The sequence below is a fragment of the Hyposmocoma kahamanoa genome, unplaced genomic scaffold (genome assembly GCF_003589595.1).
Source record: "Hyposmocoma kahamanoa isolate Upper Pololo Valley unplaced genomic scaffold, ASM358959v1 102, whole genome shotgun sequence".
Taxonomy (NCBI): Eukaryota; Metazoa; Arthropoda; class Insecta; order Lepidoptera; family Cosmopterigidae; genus Hyposmocoma; species Hyposmocoma kahamanoa.
The window spans coordinates 15,647,232-15,670,256 of NW_020653337.1; the positions used below are offsets into that span (position 1 = coordinate 15,647,232).

A 23,025-nucleotide genomic window follows, 5' to 3' on the forward strand; every position below is an offset into this window, starting at 1 on the left:
TAACAATATTATTACAAAACGTTTATCGCTTTTTGATCTGCACGATTTTATTTGCCTTGCGGGGCTAACAGTGTATGCGTTATTAAAAAAAAATCTATTTGTCAACCCTACGCTTCGAAGAACGCGCGGCCCAGGCGGGAGTTGTATATTTTAATAATTGTTCTATTACTATGGCAGAGTAGACTTATCAAAGTGTTGTGGTTCATAAATATCTTGACATGGTAAGCTAGCTGAGTGCCTACTATTTGTTATTTGCTAGAGAACAATGACTGCTCTTAAGTGATACCGAAACGTAACTCACTTGCTGTGTTATCTTGCTTAGTCAACATATAAATTTATCACAGTCCAGTTGTTTTACTAAGCACAACCTATAACTAATGTAGTTATGCAATATACAATCGATAAACGCTAAAATTGACTTTCAATGAAGGTTTACTTAAGTAACCAAAATGAAACATACCTATTGATATAAAATCTTGTGGTTATTTTCAGTAGTATTTAAAAAAAATTGAACCGTTTTAATTTTACGTCTTCCTCAAAACTTCGCACACGTAGATAAATGTGACAAATCCTTGTCACAGTGACAATGCCTTTGCGAATTTTTAATAACATCATTAGTCTAAATGTGCCTAGTGCACTAAGCTCATTTTTATGCTGAAATGAGCAAACATTACCTCTACAGACATGCTTTAAGCGCTTTTATTCCACACGCATTACCTACATTTATACATTATATTACCCTGCTCCAAACAACTACATTTCATAATATAGAATCAGGTTAAGCCCAAAGTAAAAGCACGTAAAAAGGTAGATTTATTCCATTGTATTTATTCCATATTACATGATTTTTGGAGTTACTCAAATACGCTAGTTACTGAAAATGTACCGTACATAAATAGGATAAAATATGGTGTGCGGTAAAATAATTCATCGTATGACTTCGTTTCGAAAAGCGTTTTTATATAGAAATAATAAAATAATAAAGATAAAGAGAAATAATGAAATTACAATTTGCCATACAATTAACCACAAGGATGTTAAATGTGAAATCGCATAAAATCACGTATAAAAAGATGATTATACCTACCTACCTACTATACTATACTGTTATGGACAGGCGTGTCATTTACCACCAGACGCGCGACTTGTTCGTCCCGTCACTTAGTATTATAAAAAAACCTGTAATAGAATAGGAGTTTGCCAATATTTCCGGTCCGATAGCCAAGGTGATTAATATTCTTTGTGATTTTTAATCAATCTTCTTTTCACTGCCTTCATTTCTATTGTTTGAAAGAATTGAGCGTTAGTATGGCCTGATGAAGGCGGAAACAAAGCGGAGCTATCCTCGTGGTCTAGTTTAAATAATCCTATAGAAATGCATACGTATGAAAATTTTATGTTTTCCGGGTATTTTTATTTAATAGTGTCACTACATATCCAATTGCTACGAAGTGTTACAGTTAACACTTTGTCTGAACTCGCGTACTTTTTTTAGAAAGTGTCGGATTGACAAATTAGGCTAACATTAGTATGTTCACAGTTTTTAATTTTTTTTTTCAATAAATACATTGTTTTACATCATGCCTTTCACATTATACAATTCGTAGCAGTGGTTCCAGAGTTCGTCCAGGGAAGTACTGCCACCTTAAGTAGTGCCCCTCAGATCTTTACGATTTAAAGCTTTGAGTAACACTGTAACTGTTATGGACAATTGTATCGCTTATCACCAGGTGCACTTGTTGATCCCGTTACTTGGTACCATACAAAAACCATCGTTTACCACAGTTTTTAAACCTCTAGAATTGTATGCCCACATTAAATCTCTAAAAAACTGACCTATTCACGTCGGGTTTCGGGTGATCAAGTCGGATCCAATTATGTCGAGTGCCTCATATTTGACATAACTAACAGGGTTTTAGAAATAGAAGCTCTGTGCCTGAATAGATAAACGCAAACAATTATGTTTACACTGTTACGTGTTCAGAGATTTACACTAAGATAAAAGAGTAAACGTATGAAAAATATAAAGTTTCTTGAAATAGCAATTAGCAGGACATGTTAGAATACTCACTACAAACGGGTATTTAATGCAAACAAAGATGGTTTGTCAGTGCAGAATAACAAAAGTAAAACATAATTAATTATACTGCCACTGTCTTGCTTTGATTATTCTGTAATGACCAGCCACGATGAACATTTGTTTTTCGTGTACGCGCGTGCTTGAATGATTTGAGCATGTGACGCGAAGCCACCCAAGCAACATTGGGTGCCAGACACCCCCTAGTCTGAAGGTGGATTTGAATCCAAAGGACTCCCGAATATATAGGTATATGTATTCCAAGTGACGGGACGAACAAGTCGTGTGACTGGCGTTAAGTAACACGTCTGTCCATAGAGTTGCAATGCCACTGAGGGCTTTAAATCGCAAAGGTTTGAGAGAATGTCACTGCACCTGTCACCCTTTTTTTTTTTTTACTTACGGGGGGGAAATCTTTATGGATACCCCTGAGCCCAGGGAGACTCAGGGGTTATGTGGGGACTCTCCCTCCAGACTGGAGGGCCTACCCCACTAAAACCGCCACGGGTTTCCCTCTCGCCGGTTGAGTCGGCGCCGAGGGATCAGTGAACATTCACCACGACGCCGGCCGGGCTGCACCTGTCACCCTGGGACATATGTTGATAAGCTACATGTGCGTGTAAATTTATAATATAATCACTTAGCGTCATAAAAAAACAAAAAGACATCGAAAAAACTAACTTGAGTAAAAAACGGAGCAGACCTCCATTTATACCTGTTTTTGTTCGATTATCAGCAGCAATATTAATAAATAATGCAAGCATTCTCATAAATAAACTTAATTTAATTACCTCGCAAACTGGTTCTCTGACAATCGGTTCTAGGACAAGAATATTTGACACCTGGCTAAATGTATGTTTTTAAAAACTAATAGAACATAGTCTTAATTTAAAATTACTACCTAATACTCCCCTTAATTTTACATTAACTCACACATATTAACTTTATAACAAAACACAAGTACCTTAGCTTAAACAAAAAACAAATATAAACAAACAAACATACTTCATAACAAAACTTTAACTCGAGAATCATACATTAAAATAATTCAACACAACTTGGTTTCAATTCAGATTGAATCTTAGCAAAGGAAGAGGTTCACTACACTTATTCTTTTTAATTTTAAACACCCATTTCGAGGTATTTGGTTTCTTGTCACTCTTGTTGTCCGTGACAGACCAGGTTTGGTTTTCTTCATGAGCCTTAAGCTCTTCTTCGATTGCCACTTTCCATTTTTCCGAATGTGGGCTTCTCAACGCTTCTTCATATGTGGACGGTTCGAGGATTTGGCTTATATTAACCCCATAATTCACATTTCTCCTGGGTGTTAAAACTCGACTTGATATCATCTCGGAGGGATCAAGCGTTACATCAGGTTCATAAGTGTCATTGTCCTCATAGCTCTTTAAACTGTCATCGCTATTTTCTTCTGCCTGTGATGACGTGGACGTTGGAGTACAAATCATTGCTGGTACTGAGGGTTGTTGTTCACAGTTTTCCTCTACATGTTCAATTACAGCACGGTTCTGTTTCACACCATTCAGACTGGTCTCATCGTATACTAGATCTCGTGACATTTTTATGTTGTTTGTATTTGGGTCATACATTCTGTAGTTCTGATTTTCGTACCCGACTAAGATCATTTTATTACTTTTCCTCTCCAACTTAGTTCTACATGCATCAGGAACATGAACGTAGCCACTTAACCCAAAAACCTTAAGGTGATGCAGATTAGGTTGTTCACCAGTCCATATTTCGAGCGGTGATTTCTGTGGTGTTTGAGTAGACATTGTCCTATTGAGTATATACGCTGCACACCCTACAGCTTCTGCCCACAAGTTCAGCGGTAGATCTCTCCCGTGAATCATTGAGCGCGCGCTTTCGACATTAGTACGAATTTCCCTTTCTGACCGGCCATTCTGTTGGGGTCTGTATGGGGATGTACATTCATGTATTGTACCATTTTGACACAAGAAATCCTTAAAATGGCCATTCACGTATTCAGTGCACTTATCAGTGCGTAAAATGCCGACTTTATGACCAAACTTGTTATGTACAATGACATTATAAATCTTAAAATGGTCCAATACTTAATTCTTGTGCCGCATGAAAAATACATATAAGTAACTGGAAGCTGCATCTTTAAATAGGACAAAATACTTCATACCTTATATCCCCGGGGCGCTGTTCGGCCGGGCGAGAAGCATGGAATGGCAGCCGACTTTGCTTGCCATACATGCAACCTTCACATACAAACTTTTCATCACCCATTGGTGCATAGAGACATTACTCTACATTGAATTTGTCCACTTTGAATCATATTTTTAACTTCCTTTATATTCAAGTGTCCAAGTTTCTCGTGCCACAACTTCAAACTATTATGGGATATTTGCACATTATTACAGCTTGCACTAGTGACTGTTTTAAAGTTCATCACATACAAATTACTTTCATTTTGCTACCACTCTCTTCACTTGATACCACTCTATTATCCTTGTAAATTAACGCAGCAGTGTTTCTTTTTACTATGACATAGTTCAAACACATAATGATGCCTTCAGAAAACAGATTCCTACACAAATCCTGCACGTAGAGCACTTCTTTTATGACATTCTCTTCCCAATGTCCGTTTAAGCACTATTTAATTAGTACAGTTCCTATTCCGCGTGCTTTTAGTTCTTGTTGGTTACCTAATTTCACTCGTTTATTACTATCTTCAGTGAACAGTTTTTAAGTCCAAGAAGAAGTCTTCTCTAAAAGTCATATGTACAGATGCTCCACTGTCCAACAGCCATACATTGTCATACGTCTCGTCAATAAAATTTGTTTGTTTTCTTCTATATGGAATGCCAGCGTGCTATTCACTTGCTTGATGAGACTGCGTCTCTTTGGACGGCAGTCTTTGGCAAAATGCCCACGTTTGTTGCAGTTATAGCAAACGAAGCGGTGGTGATTATCATTACTACTAACAGAAGTACTTGTCCCCAGCTTCTGCTTCTCTTGAGACGTCAAGAGTGCAACTGCACTCTCTTTTTCTGTCGTCAAACTGGTTTCTTCATCTATCAACCATGCAGTGAGGTTTGGAATGGTTTGTTGTTTCAAATCAAATGACAACCAAGCTTGACGTACTGAGCGGTACTTTGATGATAACGTACTAATTATTTTAGTGATAATAGTCGTGTCACTGATGTTTTCTCCACTATCTTTCTATAGCTGCTGAGATAAACTCTCGAACCTGGAAATATGCTGCGCCATAGTATCTGACGGGTTCATCTTGTACTGGTAGAATTTCTCATGAATTAACATTTTTGTGAATTCAGATTATTGCTCATATATAGATTCAAGTTTTTCCATGATCTTAGCAGTGCTGTCACAGTTCTCTACGAGGGCAATTTGCCAGTAATCCATCGCCGACGTAATGATGAACATGGCCATGCCATCGTTCTTCAACCATGTCTCCGCATCTATGTATGTCTTTTCGTTTAAAGTTTCGACAAATCAATACCCTTCGCCTTGAACGCACATTTGACTTGGAACTTCCATTGTCGGAAATTGTTTACGTCAAAACGCTCAACATTCATTTTCATACCGCCGACGTCCATTTTGTTACAAAAAAAGTCGACTCACTTTTTACTCAACTGTACCAAGTTTTCTGCTCTTTATATAGTTATTAATATTCTGGGCCCATAACCTGTTCGATTATCAGCAGCAATATTAATAAATAATGCAAGAATTCTCATAAATAAATTGAACTTATTTAGCTGGCGAACTGGTTCTCTGACGATCGGTTCTAGTACAAGAATATTGACACCTGCTTAAATGTATGTTTTTAAAAACTAATAGAACATAGAGTCTTAATGTAAAATTACTACCTAATAGTTTTACTTTATTTAGGAAGTGATGTACATAAATTGAAAAATAAATTGAACTGTGACTACGTAAAGGAGAAAATTTTTTACCATAAGAAAGCATCTTCTGTCGGAGATTAGTAGAACCTTTTAAATAGCTATCCACTCCACGTCCTGTGTCAACATTTTTTGTTGTCACTCGCCTTAGGACAACTTCGTGAAACGAGAGATGCAAATGAGTTTAGACGATGTAGGTAGATAGATACTAGAATTTCATGTAAGCAATTTTCTTTTGGCACGTGGAGCGAATCATAACATCATGATCGTGCAGTCATGCGACGATCAGTCATACACAAAATATAAAATATAAAGCGTTCTATATATGTTGTCTATCACGTCGTATATATGTTTACCCTTTATATATTAGGAATACTTTCAAATACTTTTAAGTGTGTCATCAGTATGGTGGTCCGGGTGTTTGCCTGTAATAATTTTGAATGTAATTTTGGGGAATGATTAGATTAAATTATTTAGTTCTCAATATAAATTGCAGTACTTGTTAAAGTATAACAAATTATATCGAAATCGTCACTTTAAAAATTAGTAAATGACATTACAATAAACTTAACAATTCATTAATAATAAATATTGTTGTCAGTAAATTACATTACAAATATTGTTCTTCATTAATTATCGTCATAAGATGATAGCAAACACATAACACGAGGAAATAGTAAAAAATATGCGAATGAAATAAAAATTAATAAAAATAAAATTGACATTACATTAAATGCATTACATTTTTTACGCATTTGAAGGTCCATAAATTCATTTGCGTAGTATGAATGGTTCTCCAATCAAAGGTCTTCCAGCTTGCGTCTAAATTTAATATGTATCTTAATAATATGTAAAGTGAAAACTGATAAAACTTCGTAAATACAAAAAAAAAAAAGTTTTAATGTTTTTTTACGAAAACCATCATACTGTCTGTTTGCTTATGTTCCATCGTCAGACCTTAGCGAAATTCTTATGATTTTTTTACTAGTTCAAATCTATGTTTCATAGGTTAACTAATTATACGTGAAATCGTGAAATTTACAACCCAAAGATCAGCACTAGGCTTCGTCAATAGGTAAATAAACTGGAAAAAAGGATTTCGTTAAATATTCCTGACCTAAAAAAAACCCGCCGCAAATTTATGTATAACATTTTGAACAGATGAAGGGCACTGGGGGACCCACGGGCCAAGGGTTTCGACTCCAAAGGCTGTAAGTAGGTAGTCGGAGCTGAGATCCTGGTACTGATTACTTTTTATTCTTTCCGCCAGCTCAGCTGCGGAGCCAGCATTCTTGCTGGTGTGCTGGAGGTGGGATGGGGCAAGTGTGTCGGCATATTAAGCGTCCCACACCCGTGCCCGGCCCATACTCCAAGTTAACACCACGTTAACAGTGGCTAAGGCCCAGCGGATGATGTCGTTGATGGCTGCATGCCTGGTGATACGGCCGGCGCTCAGCTGGCAGGAAAGACCGTGGTGACCCAGAGCACTTACGTCTTTGTCGCAAGGACACCGATGAGGTGAACAAACTGGGACACCAAGGCGCAGACCTGCAGCTATGCGAATGGTCTCGGCGCTCAGGACGGTACCGGTACTGGCAGAGGGGAAAACGTGTAGCCAGTCGCCAGATTCTCACCTGGATGCCGCTTCCATACGCGCTCGGTCTATTGGGGTGCAATGATTCATTAAGTCGTTTAAAGTCTTTTTGCACAGAATATTATCATCCCAGCTCCGGTGAATTTTGGGGTCGGACAGAGAATTTTTGTTGGGGCAAGACTGGTTCCACGCGTTTCTGGATGGGGAGGAGCTACCCAGCTTGGGTCCAAGCATTGTGAGTGAGATGGACGTTGAGAATAGATTGAAGAAGAGCTTTTAGATCAGAATCTATTGACATCAGCTGATTATGGAATTTCCAAGCCCGACAGCAGCGAAGTACGTATGTAAATTTAGGAACGAAAAGGCAATATTTTAAAATACAGATGGCGTAGTGGATATCTAGGCTCAGAAGCCTATCTGGACATGAGTTGAACTTTGAGATCGAATTTTGGAAAAAGGCTGGAATTGAATCATCGAATATAGGTGCACCGGAGGCTAAGCTTGGATTCGTCGGTGAGACGAATGTTCGGGGCCAAAGGTATTAAAATTTGGAATGATTGTATCCCTGTTGGGATAAGATTGAGTTATGTAAAGTTCGCAGTTATCAAAATTTAAGTGGAGGCCAATGCTGCTATAACTGTTGATGATTTGGTTAAGGTCCGAAAGTACGATGTTTGCTGGGCTTCCTAGGGTTTCATCATCTAGGTACCAGACGTTAAGATTTGAATGCAGATTTTGGATGATGGGATGTATGGCGAGACTGAAGATGGCAGGCCCCAGAGGATCGCCTTGCTGACAGCCCACGGCAGATGATAGTTCATAGGCCCTGTATATAATATAATCGAACAAAACCCCTAGGACTCCACCCATAAAGGTTATTAAAGGTTAGGTATACTAAAGGTTCGATAAAATTAAAGTGAGTAAAAATAATTAGTGATGTAGTTAAGATCTAACCACAACGCGACATGTATTAGAATGGAAGAAGTCAACTAGGGTCGTTGTGCTATTTGGTTTATAACCGTGGTTTTAAAGCGGTAAGTTTAGGTATTCGATAAGCACATTTATGTTCCAATAATTACACAATAACATAGGTATTTTTAATACATTATTGTTTAAACATTAATAGAAACCTAAAGCAGTATTTTATTCCACAATATAACATAATAGATGTAAATATTAGCTTAATGAAAACATTTTGTTTCGTTGCGTTATATCATTTAACTATGTTTCTAAAATAAACAATGGTATTGTGAGACATACGTATAGGTGTCGTGATGTTTACTAATATTAAATGAAAATGTCGGTAAGCTTGGAAAAGAACCTGTTTATTCGAATTACAAACGAATTTAAAAAATAATACTTCCATAGGCAAGTAATATTCTACGCACTTGTACATTTTGACCCCTGAGTCAATGAAAAAAATTTGCTGTCTATCAATTTACTGAAGTGTTTACAGTTAATATTGGTTTGACAACCCAAAACACATATTGCGTGTTATTATCAAGTTATTCCTGGTATCTAAAAGGTGTTATCGTTATCGCTGATTATCGACTGTGGATAGTGTAGAAAAAATCGTCATAACGCCATCGATAATTTTGACCGCTGATCAGATTAAATATTCATTTGAGGGAGTCCCAATGAAATAACTGACGACCTCCATGGTCGGCTTGCATACCGGTTTTTATGGTCTCGCCATATCTGAGGTCTCGCCATATCGGAGTCAGGACTGGATGTTTGTGGTACCGTAGTTGTTTCCGATTTCCATAACACGAGTACTTACCTTCGGTTCGGAGCAACGCAAGTGATGTTGTCTGATATTTATTTTTATTTTTTTTGTATAATTCCAGGCGATCATGTCCATAACAGTTGCAGTGCCACCCAGAGCTTTAAATCGCAAGGATCTGAGGAGCACTACCGACGCACCCGTCACTCTGAGACATAAGTTGACAAGTTTCACCAGCACCCATGTCCTTCCAAACCGGAACGCAGTAATGCTCACATTACTGCTTGGCGGCAGAAATAGGTAATGTGGCAGTAACCACAAAATTGGTGTTCTTTTACTCGGATATTTTGATTATTTCGTATAAGCTCCATTTATTTCGTATAATCTACGTATGTATACATATATTATTAAATAGGTGTAACATTTCTGAGTGCCGTATTAGACTATTCTAATGGTTTGACCTACAGCCTCTCAAACACAGGGTCGTGAGTTCGAATTTGGGCTTGCATCTCGAGAGTTTTTCGGGATTCATGTGAGTTTAATTTCAAATTTACCCGAAACTTTTCGGTGATGGAAAATATCGCGAGAAAAATTTAGTACTAGGTGAAATTACAGGCACATGGGACTTGTTAACTTGTATCTCAGGGTGACGAGCGCAGTGGTAGTGCGCTGAGAGGCATTGTGACTGTTATGGGCAGGTGATTGACATGTTCATTCAATAATTTGGTGTCATTAAAAAAATCTGTACACATCTGTAAAGCAATTTACTGATGTGTGTGACATTCCCAATCCACACTGAGCCCGCGTGGGAACTACAGCCCTCAAATCCTCTAATTGTGAGAGTAAACCTGTGCCCAACAGTGATACTATATATAGACTAACAATTATTATTATTTTGGATATATTTTAGACTCTTACCTCTCCCATGGCCTAAAAGATTAATTATGAATTTTTCAATTAGAGAGATGGTATTCCCCGGTAATGGCACAGTCGGCCGGGGCCAGGGACTCAGGTTCAAGAACCAGTTAATAATACGTGCTGTATTGAGTAGGACCGCTTTCTGGTGTTTTTGCTGGAAGCGACACGCCACAGAAATCCAACCGCAAGTTATTAGCGAGGCTGATTAGAATTAACCGGCTTGCAGGCAAAAGTATTGAGATTTTTTCAGTGGAGGCTACATGCCACATGTCAGTGATCACGTGCGCCAGGTACTTCCAATGTTTCTCGTTTCCGGCTTTCACGAGACACTCATCATCTGGGATGGTAACGATAACCTGATCCAGTATTGCACAGACAAAACCTTCGGTTTCCGCAAAAAGCTCTCCGAAACGTAGTCAATTATTATAGCACAAGCGCTTTTTATAAGTCCCATGGTCACGGGTGACATCCGTCGAGTCACACTGTGCAATCGCGAAAATCTAAAAACTGTTATTGTTTGTTAGGTTGCCCTCAAAATAAAACAAAATGGCGTAGATGTGAGTCACGTTATTTTGAATGCAAGATAACAAAGTTAGAATTTAGTGAGTCGACAATAACGTGATCGTAATGAGTCAAACTGTTATAATGACGTCTATTATCTGAATTAGATTTTAAAATATAGGATTTACTTTGATAGTCGTGATTTCCATAAGCTGTTCAAAACACGATAACTATTCTAATGGTATTGATATATTTGCAATAGCTGATTGCCTATCTGGACCGTCAGGCTACTTGTAATAGAGGTTTTGAAGTACAAATAAGTAATAAGGTCATCATTAAAATTGAGATAGTGGACATACAACGTTATTCATGTGGTTGTGGAAAGACTAGTTAATAATTTTATATATGACTTATATTATATACTAGTTCCTAAACGTTATGGCCTGCGTTTAGGCCACAGTTTAGTTCAAGAGTCGTAGCAGTGGTTTGTTTTACACCGACACCCATTGCATGGTCTCAATCAAGGGAATTTCCCTGTACCATGAGTACTAGAGCAACGGAATTCTAAAAATCATTCTGAGGCAATTCGCAGAACACTCAGCACAGAGCCAATTTAGAAAATTCATAAGAACATATAAAAATTCGTAAAAGCTTATGGTTCATTCCGTAGCCCATTGGGATAGCGTCAGGCACGGTATGTCGAATTTGCTGGTTCGAATCCAGCGAAATCGAAGGAATTTTTCTTAGTGTCCGATCTTGGTATTTACAATTTAGAAAAGTTAATTTCTCAAATTGTTCCTATCGGGAATCGAACCCGGGATCTCCTCATCCAAAAACTGTTGAGCCTCTGAGGTGGTCTTATAAGTAAATAAGAAATACTCACTGACGATATGGATCATAAAGGAAGCGAAGACCACCATCCAGCCCCAGCCCCCATCTGGGGGAGGCGCCAGGCTGACGGATTCATATCTCGGAGAGTCCGGCACCTGCCCGCCGTTCCCGTTCTTCGCACTTTTCACCGCTCCGTTAGACATCTTCAATTCGCTATAATATTTTCACCTTTGGCACTCTACGATAACTATTTAAGGCAACTTGATATGACTTTGGGGTTTACTATATAATATTATCTAAACTTATTTTTCTGACGTATTGTCAAAAAGATATGATCACTTGAAAAGCTGTTGTGTTACAGTTGTAGCGCAACAACACTACATAAACAAGTATAAATATTTAGGTACGATTTAACATATTTATAAAGGTTGTTTTTATATTATGTAGTTGTGGACAGAAAAGGAAGCACTACGAAATGAGGAAGAATAAGGACGATTGCCTATATTTAAGGGCCTGCCTTTATTGTACTATCTGTTGTTGTTAACCATCTCTTCAATCTATCTGCAGTTCAGTATGTCTTTTATGGTGAATACTAATGTTTTGTTGCGAATTTCCGACATTCTTCTTGTCAGCTACGGTTCTTCTGGAACAAAAAAGGGGCATTTTAGATAGCACGGGCTTACAAATGAAAATGTTCTCATTTTTTTTTAAAGCTCACTAACTCAGACTCAAATTGCTTCGACTAATTAAATTAAAAAAATATTGTAAAAAACACAATGGAAATAGAAGTTTTTACGTTGGTCGAGTGATTTTTAAACTCTCACATGAATTTGATTTTACGCTGTTTACGTTTTGATTGCAAGATTGTTAAAAGTTTCAATACTTGTACATTTTTTAAACCAGGTTATTCCAGGTGTGATTATTGTGGTTCTGTGCGACTAAATCCCGTCTAGAGGACTTTTTATCTATTATATAGTACCTTTATGACGTTAAAATGTTGCTGTCAAGTGTGTGAGTAAGTAATAAAATGTACAAAACTAGATGGTCTGGAAATAAAATGCATTTCGTATGTACGTTAATGCATGTACACATTATTTTATGATCAGGTGCTTTACGTTTTACTTATATGAGATGGGGTAAACAATAGGTTTCCATATAAAGTGTACTGTATCTAAATAAACACGAACTCAGAGCCACACAAGATTGAGCATTAATTGGCGTAACTACTTCAAGAACATACGACTATCGATTTAGACGATTTATGTAAACCATATTATTAAATAAATAATTAATAAACATTGGACAACAACACATACTTTTGCATAATTCCTTAACACAAGTGCTTTTGTCATGGTTTTATGGTTTAAGACATTTATTTCTCAAAACAGACTACAAACATTCACTCACAATGAGAAATACTAGATAAATAAGCTTACAATAGTGAACGAGGGTCAGATACATTACATAAGTATATATAATATTAGAACAAATTCACGTTTTCACAATGCTGTTGCTTAGACTAAAAATTTATGTTTTGAAATAACCATGCTAGACATACACGAACAATAAGTTTTTTATTTTATTTTTTTGTTTATGAAGGTATTCAGAAATATTTTATTTGTACAACAAGGGATGTTACATGTTAGGGGTGTACAGTGTACAAAAATTGGTTTGTCTAAACTGACCGGGACCAGGATCGAATCCCGGACCTCAGAGATGGCGACACCATGAGGTAGTCATGTATTTCTTTGGGACTCTTTTTATTATGCCGCCAAGCCGTAATGTGAGTATTACTGCGTTCCGGTCTTGAAGGGTTAAGGGTGCTGGTGAAATTACAGGCACATGGGACTTGTTAACTCATGTCTGAGGGTGACGGGCGCAGTAGCAATGCCCCTCAGATCTTTGTGATTGAAAGTACTGACTGGCACTGCAACTGTTATGGACAAGCGTGTCGCTTACCACCAGGCTCATGAGTTGTTCGTCCCATCGTGGTATCATAAAAAAAACTATCAAAACTATATTTAATCTCATCACTCAAAATTATCGATGGCGCTGGCGTTACGACAATTTTTACTACACTGTCCATAGTCGATAATCAGCGATATCGATAACACCTTTTAGATACTGGGAATAACTTGATGATAACACACAATATGTGTTTTGGGTTGTCAAACCAATATTAACTGTAAACACTTCAGCATTTTTAGATAGTAAATTTTTTTCATTGGCTCAAAGTATACAAGTCCATTTACTAGGTTATGTTATATATATAATATAGCAGTTGTAGTGGCACTCAAAACTTTAAATCGTAAAGATCTGAGTCAAGTTCTTTAATTAGTACCCTTACCCTTCAAAACCGGAACTTGGCAGCAAGAATAGGTAAGGTGTTCCTATTTGGACTGTACTTCCATGGACAAACTCTTTCAGAAGGAGCTCTGCTGCTAGTAATTTTATTTTGCACAAAATAATAATTTAGACTAGGGTTTCAGTATTCAATATTCTTAATTTGCATTTCACAAAGGTTTACGAAGTTATTTACATAGTGAAACCAATTACATCGTGTACACTTTCAAGCACAAAAAAGTAGAAGAGAAGAGAGTTACAGTGGGAAAAAAGTTGAAGAGAAGAGAGTTATAGTGGGCTGTTTTCATCTGTTCTTTTGGGTTAAAAGCTTTCCATCAGAAATTCATTAATATTGTAATGACTTTTTTTTATATTAACTCCTTTATTTATTGTTTAAATATCACTATCATTTCTTGCTTTTTTTTCAAATCACGTTATTTGCTATAAATTTTTGGGGCCATGACATTGTGGGTTTGACGAATGTAGAGTTAATGTAGGTCTAGGCAGAATTAATCTATTTTTAAGTCGTAATGCATATGTTGATGGGATATCTTGATTTTTACGAACAAATTCACAAATCTCAAAGATGTGTATTGAGGATAGCGTGAGTATATTGTACTTTTGAAAATGAGGTCCAAAGCTATCGGTCTGTTTACGGTGTACGGATTCGGATAATTTTTTTTGCGCTATATAGGGATGGGATATCGGTACTACTATTTCGTAGCAGTTGTAAGAAAGGAAGCTGAATCGTGAAAGTTCGGACTCTGTACGTTTAAATTTATTTTGTTTGTTAAAAGTATGAAAACTATTTGGTAGCACTAAAAATGTAATAATGTCCACTCCATATGGACCTATTTTGTGAGTATGTCAATCCAGATAAAACGGAATGCAATATAGCGTCGTCTTAGAGTGAATACCACGTATGTGATTTCTATGTGACTTTTTAGGGCGAAGATAAAAAATTGTCTAAAATGTAGAGTCACAATAATGTAGGCAGTTTAGCACTATAGTTAGTTAAATTAGACCTCTATCAGGTACTATATCATTTAGTAATATATTTGAGCAAGAAGCTATAAGATTCTCTTCAACAAAAGTCAGTAAAAACGAACTATATGAAAACGCATATGCGAGGTTTTCACTCTAAGGCGACGAAAGGTGAGTCATACAATGTAGTTGGTTACCCATAGTTAGATAAAGAGTCAGTGCACACGTGCGTAAATTATTTTTAATTGGTTCGATTTGCAGTCTTATTAATTAGGCAGAAAGATATATAGTAATATTAAACTCATGTTGAGTGCCACGTGACATATTTATGTCACATTTCATTTGTAAATAAAATATTTTATACGTTTTGTTTTTAAGTAACGAAAAAATTATAATGGTAGTTGATGGATAGGTAAAACGTTTAATATGTTCCCACAAGTACACAAGAATATGAAATAATAATAATAACGCACACAGTCAACAAAGTCCCGCACTAGGGAAACACGTTGTAGCGGGTGCCATGGACACACACTTAGACAACCACAAATTATACCCAAATTCACGAGAGAAATAAATGTACTATACAAATATTTCTCCCGGCCCGGGAATCGAACCTAAGATCTCTGCGCGGCAGTAACCGTTCGGCCACAGACGGAGGCAGTTACAAATAATTAAAAGAAGAAAAAACAGAAAGTAAACAAAGAAAACAAAGAAGTTCGATAAATATATTTACACAACAAAGAGCTTATACCTAATTAGTGAAATAACAACTTAAACAACAAAGTACTAGTGTTTCGGCTTATCACCTTGAGGGTACAATTCAACAACTAATAAATCAGAATATTAATATTAAGCGGCTTAACAATTGGAATAACGTGATGATGATAGATAAAATTTTGTGGATGACATTGTGCATGCTGGCTTTCCTTCTTTGTACAGAGAAAGCCAGACATTTCCTGATTATGTTTGTAGTTTTTAAGGATTCGATTTAAGCACGTATTATAGTTTTTTTTTCATATATTGTATATGACGGGAGGTGGAATTGTTACCCATGGACATCTGAAATACCAGAAGAGTTGCCAGCTTTGAAGAGCCTTGACTCGCTTTTTGAAGAACCCTATGTCATAGTGCTGAGGAGACACCTCAAGAGGGAGACTATTCAACGTCTTCCATGTTCGACGAAGGAACGAACGTCTTAGAATGCCAATTTTCTTTTTGTGTCAACTTAAAATTAGCGAAAATGGCAATAACTGCGATATAATAAAGCATTATTGCGAATAACACGAGAGTCGACCCGCGTAACGTACCGCGTGTTATCATGACCGATAAGGGGTCCCACTGACCACTCCTGCGCATGATTTAAAATGATTTATGTTACATCATATTGATTGTGCTGTGACGCCAGCCAGTCGCAACCACTCAACACAAATATGTTATATGGTAATAGAATGTCATCTGAAACGATGACCCGTCGCCCATATCAATATTTTGTACATTTCAAATGCCTTTGGTAATGTTAATTAATTTGATGTTGTTTATCAGCGAAAACACTTATACTAAAAAGTCATTAAGAGGTCGTTTTATTTAAACAGTTGCCGTTTTAGCAGAAAAATGTTACTGGAAAGTTGAATTTAAGAATTTCGTGCTGTTGAATTTTATTTATTTACTTTCAGTTATGTAATTATAATTTTAGGAATAATAAAGTATCACAATTATAATACTAATAATTTTAATAACATTTATGAGGTTTAGTATTTAGTGTATAAAGAACAAAAATGAGACAGAAAATATTGCAATCCTATTGACGCGTGCGCGTGCATCAATAATGTTTAATACAGTACAATGAGTCAGCTTGTGTCGTGTGAGTGTTCGGTGACCGGCCGTGATCAGACAATGGTTTTATCACACAAAACGAGGAACTAACATGGAAAATACCCGATTGTTCTGATCTACCCAATAACCTGCCTATTGTTTTTCAAAACTCATCCTGGTTCCGCATAGTTTCCATTGCAAGGTGGACAATAATTTATTTTTACTAAAATTCTATACAAATTAATAATGGTACAGCTGTTTTGTTATTCTCAATATATAATGTATTGAAAAAAAAAATTATTAAAAAATATATTTGCACCCACTATCGCACATTGAAATGTAAATATGTTTCGAAGGACAGATATTTCACTGTGAATCCAGAAGCCATCACAATTTCATTTATTTGTAAGTAGACAAAGTTGAAAATTTTAATTTATTTTATACTTACTTATAATGTAAAATATTCTAAGTTTTTTTTTACACGAAATGGTACTACAATACTACTTTGTGCCAACGTCAAAGTAAAAGGTAGTAAACCTTCGAACGAGAGGAAAACCAGAAAGGAAAAGGAATATGACCAGGAGAGCTAAGAACTCGTTCCCGATTTGACGGTTTCTTCTTGTCATTACATATCCCTTTATCTACCCCTGTGGTATGCCTCCGTATGTATGTATTCTTTATTATAATGTATTACATTCATGACAACATCCGTGGTCGAGTGATTTGCACATCGGTTTTCATGGTGTTGCCTTCTCTGACTTCCCAGGTTCGATTCCCGGCCAGGTCTGTTTAGAAACTAACGTTTCTATATTGTCTCGGGTCTAAGTGTTTCTATCCGATTTCTACAACACAAGTCCTTTAGTTACTTAATTGGGATTTGAGCAAAGTATGTGATGCTGTTGTCTAATTTATCACGAAAAGATTAAAAAATTTAGTTTTTAAAGTTATTTCGTGTAATTTATGTTACAATATTCTTTGTAAGTGTTAATTTCTTCTGATAAGTTTTGACGTCTTTCGAAATGATGTTTTTGTTTATAAAATCTTGTGCCACGTGCTGTTGTTTTAAAAAAGCATGGCGAATATTGCGCGCCAAAAATAAGTTCACCGTGCGAGTGACGCGCCACGCGTGCTCTTTCGCACGCCTCGCGCCGGGTTTTAATTGTTTCAAAATTCAGAGTAACTACGTTATTCATTACAAAAAGCTATTAAAATGTACTTAAATCAAATTATGCGTATAGAATAAAACGAAGAAAATACACAAAAAACAAAATGAATGAGTACCTGTGTAATTTTTATTAAATGCCTCTACATCAAAGGATTATATTTTGTGAGTAGTGTGTTCACCGAGCAATGAAGTTAACTATGTATAGTTAAGTATTGGCTAATAAAATCCTCAAACAAATTAGAATTGAAATTGGGTATTGTATTTAAAACACAGACTTACTGTAAAATAATCAAAGTGTCCTATTTTCCTTTCGATCTATAAACAGACACTATTTAATTATATAATACTTATATTAATGTGTAAAACTTTAAACGTATTCGAATCACACGATGTAGTTTAGTATATAATGAACTGGCGCGGAGTCGTCTAATCGCAAGCGCGGTGGTGTTCAGACTGACAGCGAAAATAGCTGACAAATGAACCGCTCGCTGGAAAGATGACGTTCCAGCTGTTCGGGAACGAAGACCAAGTGAAGTTCATGCGATTGTGTTTTGTCTTTTGTTTACAAAAATTCGTAACGCATTAAGGTCAATGCTACGTATTAATTATTGAAGACTCATGCACTCTTTGTTTGCTCCGGCTTTAGAACCTGATTAGTTATTTGTAAGTAAACAAAAAACGTTTCACGAAAAAAATATTTCAATTTAACAATTAAGGTCTATTACGCAATTTCGTGTAGTGTTAAGGTCTATTGAGGATTTGATTGAAACATATTTTCAATTGGAAATGTGTTTAATTTTGCTTTGTTTTTTATATATTTTTCGTGCCAATATATCATCCCTGTGTAGTTTGTACTCCTGTAAGTACTACATCGAAGTCGGGGAAAGCTAACCAAAAATATCACATTTGTCAGCAGTCAGACATCGGTCAAGGTTGCCAACTGAAAATCAGCGCGGGGTACATTATGCCCCACATAATACGTTGAGGTGGTGACCTGTTCTTTTTTCTTCATGTTTCACGTTTTCTTTTATGTATTTTATGCCTTCGTCGAATAAATTATTTTCTATTCTATTCTACTCTATTATTCAGTCATAAGTAAAATGATACTTAAACTGATAGGCATAAAACTGTTTGCACTGTTTGGGTAATATTTAAAAAAATATTATCTTCAGCCTATATGAAAACATGGGAGCGAGCATCGCGAAATTTGTCATTTTGAAATAAGGTTTTCGCGATTGTCACACATGGGAAATGAAACTTTTTTTCGGATCTAATCCACCCAACCATGACCATGGGACCAGGAAAAGATCCGAAACGTTCGTTTGTTTGAAAAAACAAATATACTCTATTTAGATCCGAAAAAATAGTTTAAAAAAATAGTTCCGTGAATAAACAGCATTAAAATGAATAAATTGACCAACACAAAAATTTTTTTTTTATGATATACCAAGTGACGTCCATAGCAGCTGCTGTGCCACTCACAGCTTTGAATCGTAAAGATTTGAGGGACACTGCCACTGCACTTGTCACCCAGAAACATAACTTGACAAGTCTAATGAAAGTTTATGGAAAGCAGTTATGCTCACATTACTGTTTGGCGGCGGAAATAGGTAAGGTGGAAGGAAGTACTTCCCAGGAGGAACTCTTTCACAAATGCCTAAATTCAATAACTATTATGGTAAAAGAAATTGAAAATATTTGTTACCTGTATTAATGAACAAAATAAGTGAGGAATTTATATATAATTATCATTTTTTGAAAACTGATGATATATAAACCTTATTTTGTAATTTGCTTAATTGTTATTGTATGGTGTAATTAAGTTAGTTTTTAAGATTTTTGCTCCATTATATTATATTTTTACTTAAATTAGACGAACTCCTTCGCCGCGGATAAAGCCGGAAGGGATTTTGTGAGCGAAGCTTGAAATGAGTAAGTAATATTTTTTGTATATTTTGGTCAATAAACTAAAAAACAAGATAATAAAAAGGAAAATAAAAGTACCTAATGTGCTACGAAATATTTCCTTTTTTAATTTGTTCTAACCCTTACATTGTATTTGACCTTGACTTTTATTTTAGGAATATGAAGTCAAAATATTCTATGTAAACTTTTTGATAAGATATGCTAAAGATAAATATGTCACATTCATAGTTCCAAGTAAATACAATATACCAAATATTGTAAGAAACTTGTGGATTTTGATACAGGTACGAATTTTTTATTGTTTTTATTTAAATTCTATGCAGGCAAGCCATGGCGATATTACACGATACCGTGTTGTTTCGAACTTACCATGTCTTGAATTGAACTCGTTCTTTTGGAATTATAATAATAATTGACTTCGTTGGTATATCAAAGTGTTAAATTGTAAAAATTAATAATAAAAAAAGGCCCGGAGCTTTGGTATGTTTAAAAAAAATTGTGATTTAGATCCGAAAAATGGTTTTATTTCCTATGTGTAACAATCGCGAAAATGTAAGAATTCGACAAAACAAATTATTATACCACGAACACCCACATATCAGGATGTCAGCAGTACGCATATGGAAAGATACACCATGCTATAGCAGTCTTTATCAAGGCAGAACCTATAAGAGATCGTGGGATTATGTCGACAAATTTTACCTAAAGATAGTACAAGCGCAATACAGCAAACGTGGTTGGAAATAATGCAGGTCTTTGTCTAGCACTGCGACATAATATTCGCATAGATTGACGCAAAACTTAAAGCTACTAAATACACATAATCTACGTCTTATAACAATTGCGTCCCGTAAGTTGTCTTTCTTCTTAGAGCCATAGTACAAAGATAACTCCAGTAGTTCTCTATTAGCGTCTAACGCATAAAAAGTAAAATACTATTAATGAATGTGCCCCCATTCCAACGCCTGCTGAGGTCAACTGGTCAGCAAACAGTGCGCTAGTACAAGGCTACCGAACAGTTTGTAAAAAACCGGTTGTTACTATATAATCGTCGGGTGCAGTTTGACAACTGCTGTTCAATCATGTTCGTGGTTATCGAAACTGTCGTTCTAATAACAAATGAATGCGTGAGATATAATGTCATTTGCACCAATCCATACCATAACTCTAGAACATTTCAAAATATTACCTATGTGTAAATACATAAATATGTTAGGCAAGGCAGCATAACCTTATCAAAGAACATGTAGCTAATTTAGTTTTATTTATTTTCATAGTGGTGTATTTGGAATGTCTCCAACAATTCAGTACTAGGTTACGTTAGTACGACTGCCGAATTTTTTTAAAGAGAATCCAGTGTTAAAGCTTTGAAATTAGATTGAGACCTTGGTAATGTTCCTGGTTGATGCTTCACCTAGGGTATATCGACCTAAATACGTTAATCTGCACTTAGAGCCATCAGATTTGCTTGGATATATACGTATAGAGATAACGGAGTACTTTAGACGCCTTCTGCTTCACCCAGATAGTAAGAAAAGCCTTCTGAAATGGTGGAGAGCCGGCAACAAGAACGTTCAAGTCAGTAGGTCCTAACACTATTGCAAAGTGCAACACTACATCAATATAGTGTTAAAGATGATTTAGGTTTTGTTAATTATATCAAGTGACGGGATGAACAAGCAGTCCAGCAGGTGTAGTGTCACTCAGAGCCTTAAATCGCAAAGACCTGAGGGATACTGCTACTGCTATCTGGAGACATGAGTTGGCAAATCCCACGTGACTGCAAAAATGTCACCAAAGTAATTAAATTAAAAGCTATCGACTCCCAAGTTTTAATTTGTAGAGTTGTAGGCCAATGTTTTATTCATTACTTAATCTTTTAATTAATTAATTACTTAACTTAGTCAATGTACATTGACTCGTAAGTAATCTCTCTCTTATTCAAGCGTTATAAGTACTGGAAGTAAAAAAGAATGATTGAAATTTTGTGTCGTGATTCAATCTACACTGCATAACTTTCATTTAACCTTATTCAGTTTACGAAAAACGATTTCTCCACTTGAGATAATAACTGTCTAATTACCAATTTGTGTTTTTAACGAAAAGATGATTGATAATTGGATAAGGAAAAGTCACACTAGGCATCAGAATACTTTTTAACAATCTTGTAATTTATTTGTAGCTAAGCTGTTTTAGCATGTTTTTGCTCTAACAAATACAAAAGTAGCAATAGAGTAAAGCGTTACAGAATGAACCTTTGAATAAACCAGTGACACTTAATTTGAACACGCTGCAAACAACAGAAAAGTTGACATTACGTTCTTATAAATTTTCTGTATATTTTTTATATTTTTTCACTTATTTTGTAAATATCATGGACTTTATTATATGAATTACAAAATTACATTTTAGTACCTGGAATCAGTTCAGTCTCTACTTTTGACTCTGTTGCCTTGATTTCACGACAGAAATTAGTAATTTTTAAATAATGTCCAGTCCTTAAAAATTTGAAAATTGAGCAAACGCATGGTATGAAGCTAAGTCCATATGCTGCAAAGATTGCCAGTGTAAAAGCTATAGATCACCCAGAGAGCAATGGGACGGGTTATGTTGGGTATCTCTCTCCGAGATTTATTCACGAACTTGGATGTTCAGAGCAGAACGAATTTGGTCGACATGGACAAAGTGATAGTCAGCAGACAGTGAAAGTATGCAGTGGAAGATCATGGATGGGGCGGAAGAGTGTTTGAAAATGGTGGGAAAAAAGTTGTTGAGGAAGGCACATGACCTACACTTCGCATTGGGTAGATAGCGGTTGAAAAAAGAAAAAGAAAAAGTACTTTCAAAATTATAAAGAACTTTGTGCGCAAATAAAGGTTTTCATTGGGTTATTGTCGGCCCTGCGTAAATCGAGGCAGAGCGGCAGTAATTCAATTATTCGTGGCTCATCTGCTTTCAATCGTTCATACGCGGAGTAACTTCACTCGCCGTATAACTTATTTCACCGAAGATGTCTTTATCGAAACACTTAAAAAATGTTTCATTCATTAATTTATTCATTCAACTCAGTTGAGAGAGAGAAAGAGAAGAGGTTGAGAGTGAGATGACATAAAAGTAATAAAATATACGACAGAACAATTTCGGAATGCTGTTATTTTATTAAATCTTATTTCCGTATTCCTTTTATCAGCTTAGTTAGGAGGAATTTAGGATATTTTTTTTAAGTTGCTACAGTCACGTGGTTGA

At 36.0% G+C, this 23,025-nt stretch overlaps 1 protein-coding gene across 9 annotated transcripts in view; it reads right to left on the reverse strand.

Annotated features, from left to right (window-relative positions):
* The window catches only part of LOC113236890 (monocarboxylate transporter 12-B), a 57,767-nt gene that overhangs the window by 32,730 nt on the left and 2,012 nt on the right, over positions 1 to 23,025 (reverse strand). For 2 of the 9 annotated variants that reach the window (XM_026473121.1, XM_026473106.1), the window contains exon 2: positions 11,602 to 12,192. In XM_026473121.1, coding sequence (XP_026328906.1) covers positions 11,602 to 11,752 — 151 coding nt within the window. In that variant the 5' untranslated portion in view covers positions 11,753 to 12,192. Of the gene's footprint in view, positions 1 to 11,601; positions 12,193 to 12,345; positions 12,502 to 18,132; positions 18,301 to 23,025 lie in introns of those variants that run through there. The other 7 variants (XM_026473168.1, XM_026473114.1, XM_026473129.1 and 4 more) reach the window with 7 other exon arrangements.